At 27.1% G+C, this 10035-nt stretch overlaps 1 protein-coding gene across 2 annotated transcripts in view; it reads left to right on the top strand.

Annotated features, from left to right (window-relative positions):
- The first annotated feature begins 713 nt into the window (after nt 1-713).
- Nucleotides 714-10035, top strand: part of LOC100213957 (uncharacterized) — a 22111-nt gene continuing 12789 nt past the window's right edge. Inside the window, exons 1-3 of one of the 2 annotated variants that reach the window (XM_065804557.1) lie at nt 714-826; nt 3989-4140; nt 6384-6478. In XM_065804557.1, coding sequence (XP_065660629.1) covers nt 824-826; nt 3989-4140; nt 6384-6478 — 250 coding nt within the window. In that variant the 5' untranslated portion in view covers nt 714-823. Of the gene's footprint in view, nt 827-2999; nt 3238-3988; nt 4141-6383; nt 6479-10035 lie in introns of those variants that run through there. The other variant, XM_065804556.1, reaches the window with a different exon arrangement.

The raw sequence follows: 10035 nt of genomic DNA, 5'->3' as shown, positions 1-10035 counted from the left end.
CAAAGACTTTTTTAGGATAGAAATCGCACAAGTAAAAGTCATTTTCTTTCTAGCAAAGAAAATTGGAAAAACGTACTAGCAAAGAAATTTTAGAAAAGAAATTTTAAAAACGTGCTAGCAAAGAAATTTTAAGAAAGAATTTGCGCGCAATTTGGTAATTACAGTTATGATTTTTAATTGAATAAATGTTAAATAAGTATAATCTAATTCTAACAAAATCTTTGTGAAATAATAAAGATTATCTAAAATTTCCTAGCAAGTTTTTCGCATTTATTAAATAAAATTCTTTCCAAGCAAGTTGTTTACGTTTATTAAAAAATATTCTTTCTTAGAAAGTATTTCAAGTTTCTTTTCAAAATTTCTGCCAAAAAATATTCTTTTGTAAAAATTCTTTTCTAGTAAGGTTTCTTTATTTCATAAAACATTCTATTCTGAAATTATTCTTTCCTAGTTTTCTATCCTCATTTTATTCTTGTCTAGCATGGCACACCAACATACACTATATAAGACTTGAACACTAATCTTTCTATATTAAATCCATTAGTGCTTATGATATTTATATTTTGTTGTATAATTTTACAATACAATAATATACAATAATGAAATGTAATTTTGAAATATTTTTATCAAAAATATTTTGTCTCAAAGGAGTTTGTCAGTAACTTAAGTAGCTATATAGCTTATATAACTAATTATATAACTAATTGCTTTGTCATTAAACCAGAAACAAAAAAGACAACTCCCTTGGGTTTTTCATCTTTTTTTTTTAATGTAGTCAATATCATTTTACCTTTATAATTTTGACGAATACATTCAAGCGAAGATGGTAAGTTAGTATATTTGTACTTTTTAAGAGTGTAATTATACATTCTTCTTAAAAATAGGGTATTTTGTTTTTAAACATAAAATTAGCATAGAATTTTTTTTCGTGATTGAGGTATGCAAAATTATTAATAAAATTTCTGCATGCCTATACTAATATGATATTGGTTTGTAAGGTTACATAGCATTAGTAACCACATATCCATAATAATGTGATCTACCATCTTGTTCATTTTTTTGAATTTTATCTTTTATATCTTTTATCTAAAAACTAAAAAATTTTATCTTACATAATTTGTTTAAAACCTAAAAAACTAAAAAACATTATCATTAAAAAACCCAAAAATTTTGCTAAAAAATTTTGTTAATAAATTTTTGGATTTTTAGGAGTTTTTTTTTCGCTGAGAGGTCGCCCATAAATTCTCACGCTATAAGGGGGAAGGGGTTTTGTGACAACTCGTGCAAAACTTGCTACTTAAAGTGGCAAAAACGGTCAAAAATTGCGTGACGTAATTTATGACGACCTCTAAATCTTTATTAACAAATTTTTATTAAAAATGGGGAAAAGCGCATTTTCCTTAGAAGTATAAACAGAAGTACAGATTTAGTAGCCCTGATCTTTTTGTTTGTTCCTAGATTAGATTGTCAAGTTTTGCAAATCGTTTCTATTTTATTTTGTATGAACATACAAAAGTATTTATACCACTTCTACAAATTATATATATATAAAAAAATAAACAACTAAGTGGTAAAACTTGGGCCCGCTTTAACGAATTACTTAATTTCACCCTGGGATATCCTTACGATCTTCAGCGATTTAATAGTGGCTGATTGTCAATGTTTTTTTAAACTCTATTTATAAACTCTAATTATAAATTTACGAACACCAGCGCTATGGTAAGAGTTCGAGTTCAGAGCCAAAGGGTTCGAGGTACGAAATATGGCGACATTGGTAAGAAAGAAGGCGTGAACTTCCTGATTTTCTTTTGCGGTTCTCAGTAATAAGGCTATGAGGTATCCTTGGTGCACCATAATAAATAAATAAAATTATACACCTAGACCATCCGGTTTTCATCTTTTTTAACATCCGCGGTTAATAACAAAAATCATAGCTACGGGGTAGATTTATAATTTTCTTAGTAAATATAAATACCTTAATAAATCTTAATCTATTTATTGAATTTACATGCTGTGTTTTAGTTTTCTCCATAACAGACGACTAAAACATTCTCTCGATAGCAGACAACTAAAACTGCAAGCTCTTTAGTTGTCGACAGAAGAGATTGCGCATTGGTTGAGTGCTGGTTTTGAATAAAAATAGTCGTGGACATCATTCCTTTATAAATGCACGGTGTTGTGTAACAAACTATTGTTTACTTTTTGTTATTGTTTTTTTGTTATTAGAGCTGGGGTCGAACCTCGGACCTCTAGGTTCTGAGCCAGAATTCTAATTGCACCATTACTGCACATTTATTTAATTTTTTTTTTGTACTTCTTTAGTTCCATATGAAAATGTATAAATTTACAGTGACTAAACGAATTCTATTTAAAGAGTCAATTCCAATAAAATTTATGTCAATTACATACATCATCTAAGGGTTTATATTTGGTTAGGCACTCTTTTCATCAAAAGAAAGGTTTTTCTAGATTTTTAACTTCGTGGTTCGATTTTACAAAAAAAAAAAAAAATTGCGTCCAAAATCAAACACCCTCTCCTCCTTTCTACCATCGTCAAAAAATCGCTAACCTTACCATGTCAAAAATCGCTAACCTTACCAACCCAATCGCTAACCTAACCAACCTCTTTACCATGCTATTTAGTGGACCTCTATCCAAAATAAAGTAAAAGCGGGATATTCAAAAGTTTTGAATATTTTTAATATCCGAATTAATTAATTCGGTTTTGACAAAACCAAATTAATTTATAATTTTAAGTTCGAGTTAACAAAAAATACTTAGAAAATAATTAGAAACTGTAATAATAATTAATAGAAATTACAGAATAATTGGAAATTGTGAATTAAGTCAAATGAGAGATTAAAATTCTCTGCAATAGTAAAGACTTGAATAAGTTTTATCATGAACCATTTGTTATATATATATTTGTTAATATATTTGATTAATTCTTAATAGTTTTTAAAGAAAACATCGAAGTACTTTTCGAGTTCAATTTTTTTAGTTTAAATGTGAGGACGTAGCTTATTAAATAAGAAGAAAAAAATTTAGTAAGGTGCTTTAGATAAATATTATTAAATGGAGTTTTCTTGACACTATTGGTAGATCTAAAAACCAAGAAATGGCTACTGAAAATGTTGCCAGTATTCTTCTGCACTTTGAAAAAGCTTAACATAAGAATGTTATTAAGATCTTATGAGAAAAATCTCTGCTAAGAACACCCTAAATAAGTTTCAATGGGTAAGTAATACATTAGGATTTTTATTCTATTTTTTGTTGTTGTTGTTACATTTTATAACCATATTTGAAACCTTTTGATTTCAACTATATCAATTTTTTAATTTGCTTTACTTTCTTTTTCATTTAAGTTTGGTAATTGCTCCTCTCTCTTTCTCTTTCTCTCTCTCTCTTTTTCTTTCTCTTTCTATTTCTCTCTCTCTCTTTCTACCTTTCTCTCTCTCTTTTCTCTATCTCTCTCAAACGCCATAATCACACACACACACACGCGCGCCTACACCATAATCCTTTATTGAAAAAAATCATTAAAGCTATATTCAAAATCCCCTCTAAAATCCACTTTTTCTTGTGAAAAGTTTTTGTGGCTGCTTTAATATATATATATATATATATATATATATATATATATATATATATATATATATATATATATATATATATATATATATATATATATCCCGGGTTAAAGTGAAAATATATTAATTGATTCATTCTTTTTTCATGCAAGTAAGAAGTTTCTTGTCTTGAAGATATAGATTTTTTTAAGTACCAGCAAACGCACCAATAATTTGTTCTAAAATGTCACTAAACAAGTCCATAATTCTATAAGACACTTTTCTATTGGTTAATATAGCAGTCCAATAATATAGAGTTATTATAAAATATATTATTAATGAAAAAGTAGTAGTAAAGAATTTTTTTAAACAAATTTGTAAATTATTTTTGATAATAATTATATTTTGTTCTATTTTAGAAATTGCTTGATGGTATTATATTCTTTCTGCTGACCCTGGTATCTTCTGACATGCTTGATAACTTTAAGCACAGTCTTGATATGTCTGGTCTTGAGTTGATTAATAGTATTTATAATACAGAAGGTTCAGATAAAGATTCACAACCAATTATGTAAGAAAGTAAATAGTGTTTGTTGCCACATAAATCATGTGGTTACATAAATGTATTTATTAAAATATTGTTTTTAAAAAGGAACTATAGTTAACATGCATAGTTAACATGCTGGGGGCTTCAATACATATATGGACTGATATATGAAGAAAATGCAAGGGAGTTACCGCTACATTGACTGAGGGTTTGGTTTAGGGCAAGGATAACTTTTTTTTATTATTCTTTGTTTTTTCTTTTTTATGCAAAAAACTGTATGGATTTAGGTCTGCAAATGGATGTCTATGTACATACACACATGCTCATATAGCAATTACATATCCCATAAAAAGAAGCAAATAAACAAAATTTGTTTTTTCTCATTATAAAAGTTATTTATATATTTATATGATACCTGGTCAAACCAAAACCCGTAAGTAGTGTATATACTGGAGCCCCTTCAGCTCCCTTTTTTAGTATTATGACATTGAAGACAAATTATGCTAAGCTAAATATATATATATATATATATATATATATATATATATATATATATATATATATATATATATATATATATATATATATATATATATCTTGAATGTCGTAATAGCATAAGTAATTATTTTTAAAAATAACATGTTTTTTATTCTTGAAATGTTTCGTAAAATTTATTTACTGTCAAAAAAAAAAAAAATAATAAACTGACAGTAAAATTAAATAGATAAGTTTAAAGTATAATGTAAAGTTTGTTTATTAAGTGAGGGACTTTCCCATTTAATGTGGAGGGCTTCTTTTATCTTTAATTTGTGTTTGGTTGGGGCATTATCCAAAATCTCAAAAGAATCACAGTTAGCCAAATTTTTGCAGTAAAGAGATAAATTTAAGTGTTTAAATATATGAGATTGTTTATCACTTTTAAGGTGCTCATTTATTCTAGTTGCCAAGTGTCTGGAGGTTTCTCCAATATAACTGACATTACAGCCTGCGCAAGAAAATTTATAGACATGAAATTTAAGCAGTTTAGGAAGTGACTCTTTTAAGCAAAAACAATATTGTATTTTATTAGTAGTGAAAATTAATATTAGAACATCCTTGCAATATTTATTAATAATTTTTAAAATTTTCATTTTAGTGTAATTAGAGTACATTCCAATGTACGGAAGCCTAAAGTATCTTATATTTAAGCTATTAACAATGTTAGAAACAGATGGGTTCATTTTCTTATCAATATAGGATATAATTTCATAGTCAATAATTTTTTGTGGAAATTTATTATTTTGTAAAACTAATGATAGATTCTTAATAACTTTATCAAAACCAACCCAAGAATTATTAATTTTTAAATGTCAATTAAACAACGAACAAGTCCAAATTTGTAGCAAGATGGAATAAAACATAAAATTTTTTGTACAAGACCTGTATACATTTTTTTTGTGATAAACTGAAGTCGAAAATGAATTGGATTTTTTAATAAGTACATCTAAAAAACCAATCTGGTTATCTTGTTCTTTTTCCATAGTAAATTTTAGATTTTTATGTTGTTTATTAAGGTGTTTGAAAAATTCCTGAGCTTTATATTTAGAATTAAAAATTTGCAATTATGTCATTCACATACCGTTTATAAAAATATGGTGCTGTAAAGGAGCAGTTATTGACCCATGTTTGTTCATGATATCCGATGAAAATATTAGCTAAGGTGGGCGCTAAAGGAGAACCCATAGCAACACCAACTGTTTGATCGTAATATTTTACGCCAAATAGAAAATGTTAACCAGATGTGGAAATCTGAAGTAATTTAAAAAAATTTTTGAAAAACGTTTTCAGTTAGTTTTATCTTTAAAAAAATGAATCAGTTGCAATGTTGATGGTTTCCTTAAGTGAAATATTCGTGAACAAACTTTCAACATCATATGAAACGATAAATTTATTAGTTACATTAATTTGTTTTAATTCTTCAACAAAAGGAAATGAGTCTCAAGTGTATATATATATATATATATATATATATATATATATATATATATATATATATATATATATATATATATATATATATATATATATATATATATATATATATATATATATATATATATATATATATATATATATGTATATGTATATATATATATATATATTTAGAGTTTTAGACATCTTTTAATTTTTTGAGCCTTGAGTAACAAGGCTGCTGGGCAGAAAAATAAGTTTAACTTTAGTTGCATTATTATACTTTTAAACTTAATATTATTTTCACTTAATTTTAGTAACAGTGCTGAAGTTCAGAATCATCTTCGTAAGCGCCGATCAAATTTAAATTTTGATACTATTAAAATAGCTCATCAAACTGGAAACAGAGAAGGTTTTCACACTTTGTTTTTATTTCTCAAAGTTTGTTTAAAAGTTTAAATGTTTAATCTTTTTAAATATTCCCAATATCTTGTAAGAAAGTAGCAATAAATATTCCCAATATCGCAAAAATGTGGTAAAAAGTATATTCCTGGCTATCACCATGTAAGGTTATTTAAGTTGTCTTAAAAATTGTGTGCATTATTGCTAAAATGATCTCATGGTAGCCTTGCAACATAATGTAATTAGTCTTTAGCCATAACTCAAACCCAGGGTACAGAGAAAGTAAAAAGTTGCTTATATCTGAAACTTATAGTAGTTTAAGTCTATGGATTGAAATGTAACAAAATATTTAATTCCAAATATTTAACATCCCCTACCTCAGTGCAATTAGAAGTATGTTTAGGTTTTTTATAGTTTTGAAAAAATATCTACAAAAATCAAAGTTATAAGATTGCTTGCATGTTTTTTATAAGATGATAATTATTTTTGAAATTTTTATAAAACTTCGCTTCTTTGAGACCCAACATGATATACTTTTAAAGATCTTTTTTTTTTTTTATTAGGGACTTCTCTGTTGTTCAAAGGATTTATGGGACCCCTAAAAACATTTTTTTTTCACAAAAATTTTTTAATTCTAGTAATAATTTATTATATAGAACATTTAGTGGGTGGGACCAGACATTTAAAAGTTTTTCGTTTTGGGGACACTCTTATTATATATACATATATATATACATATATATATATATATATATATATATATATATATATATATATATATATATATATATATATATATATATATATATATATATATATACGTAAGTGTATATATATGAATAAAGAAAATATCTTTATATTATCATGTATAATATTGTACTCTTGAAAGAGTGCTCAATAGATAAACTAGAGCTATATAGTATATGTTACTGTTACCCGCAGTACCAGGAATTAGCTAAATGCTAATGTTTATAATATAATTTAATATTGCAACTCTGAGTTTCATGTGTTATCACAATCATCAGGAAAGTAGTAAAAGTTTAATTTTGCTACGATTTGTTTAGTGGACGTTACGGTTTACGGACTTGTTTGTTGTTACGGATTTGTTTACGGACGTCACGAAAATAAATTCTTATTAAAAAATTACAAAGCTCGCTACAAACCTGACTAACAACTAAAAATAAAAATAACTATACTAATCTGCTCCATATATCTCTAGGCTAACTAATAAATTACTCACATACACAGCTTTTGTAATATATTTCATAATATTATGTATATTTTTATATCAATTTTAATTCTTATTTTCTTATTTTTATTTTATTATTTTTTAATACACAAATAATACACATTAACACATAAGAAATATTTTAAATAACATTAAACATATAACTATTTCACAATTATTAGCCAACTAAAAACAAATTAATAATATTATTAACCTAACTACTAATCAATATCCGTCCCGTAACGATCTAAAATACAAATATAAACTGTAACGTCCACTAAACAAATCGTAGCAAAATTAAACTTTTACTACTTGCCTGATGATTGTGACAACACACGAAACTCAGAGAACAGATAGTTGATGTAGCAGCACTCCCTTAAAGCAGGCTGTAAGATAGTTTTGAAGGCCCAAAACTTTTGCTTTTCTCAATCTCCAACTCAAATAGTCAACCTTCCTACTCGTTTTCCTCACAACCTGAATCATTTACCTTAACTATTGAACTTATGTCTTGTTTCTGATCCTAGTCTTTAATTCAGATAAAACCCAATATTTTTCAGCCTATCATTATCACAATAATTTAGATCTTCCTATATTTATGAATGGTGATGTACTGGATGAGTAATCTACCCTTCACCTTATAGGATTAACTCTTACTTCCAATCTTTCTTGGAAATCATGCTAAGGTTGCATCTCTTTATCGAGCTCGACACTTTCTTACTCTGGATTCTATTCTCTATCTCTATAAATCTCGAATCCGTCCTTGTATGGAATGTTGTTGCCATATCTGGGGCGGATCTTCCAAAGATGCCCTTTCTCTTTTAGACAAGGTGCAAAAATGCATTGTAAACACAGCTGAAAACCTGCTCTTGCAGCCAACCTTCTACCATTATCACATTGTTGCTTCTCTTTCTCTGTTCTTCAAATACTATAATGGGCACTGCTCTAAAGAGCTAGTGTCTCTTGTGCCATCTACTAAAATTCATTCTCGTGTTACTCGTCATTCAATTAAGTCTCATTCTTTTTATGTAACTATTCCTAAGTGCTCCAAAAACTTTCATTCATCTAGTTTTTTCCTCGAACATCAGTTCTTTGGAATTCGCTTCCTTCATTTTACTTTCTGTACCACTGTAGCAGCAGGCTATAAGATAGTCGATGTAGCAACACTCTGCGCATGTATTAATAATATATTTAAAAAAAAAACAAAGATAAAAACACAATTAATTAAAAAAAAATTCTTGTCATTATTGCAGTTTTTTAAAAGATGATAAAACTTAATTTACTTCAGCATTATTTCAATTGTTTTAACTTTAAGACTTTTAGATGACATAAAAATGTACCTGAGTTGTTGTTGAAAGAGACTTTTTTTACCACAAAAGTTTCTTTCGACTATGATATAAGGGTATATACATTTACATATATATATATATATATATATTTATAGATAAATGTTGTATATTGCTGAAAATACAACTCTTGTCTGTTTAAGAGTGATCAATATCTTTTTGAAAAAAATAGATCAAATAATATTATTAAAATATTTTAAAAGAGAAAATACAACTTTATAATGGAACTTGAAGTTTCATGCCATTCGGCAATCATCAGCCATATTATTTAAATATAAAATAAAAACCGTTATAAAAAATACAAATTTAGCGTTGCAACGGCATCTGACGTCAAGTGTACGTGATCCGATATTTGTTAATCCCCGGAATCAAAGTTAGAAAGTAAAAATTTTTTCCTATGCCTGCAAGCAGAAACCAATTCACTTTTTTTATTAAGTAGTAAACCACTATCAAAATTCATAATAAAATATTTTTCACTGATGCAAAGGTTACACTTTTTTGTAGCTGGATTATAAGATTGGCATCATTTAATTATGTTCCACTTAATTATAGGCATGTTACCTGCGTCTTTGCATTTCCAGATTTCTTTGGAAAGTTCTGTATCATTTCTATACCTTGTTGCATTAAATGATTTAAGGTGGTTTGCAAATCTGAGCTTGAATGAGTTTTCACTGATACCGATGTAAGATTTTTCCGTAAGACTGGGATTAGGTGATGATAAAGTGGCTTTATATACAACGTTTTTTGATAGACATTCGTTATTTAACGGGCATGCAGTTTTCCTAATACAGTTGCAATTTATATCATTAGTGGTGAGTTTGTTGCGCAAAATTTGCTGGTTGTGTGAATTAATAATTGATCGAATATTTGGCATCCAGCTGTAACTAACTTTTATTGTATTTCTGTTGAAAATTTTGTGGAGCTTATGATGTAATGGAAAGTGTAAGTCAATTAAGTTTAAGAAAAGGTGTCCAATTTTTGTTACCACATTTTTAC

This window comes from Hydra vulgaris, chromosome 09 (genome assembly GCF_038396675.1).
Source record: "Hydra vulgaris chromosome 09, alternate assembly HydraT2T_AEP".
Taxonomy (NCBI): Eukaryota; Metazoa; Cnidaria; class Hydrozoa; order Anthoathecata; family Hydridae; genus Hydra; species Hydra vulgaris.
This window is presented reverse-complemented; position numbering and strand designations above follow the sequence as displayed.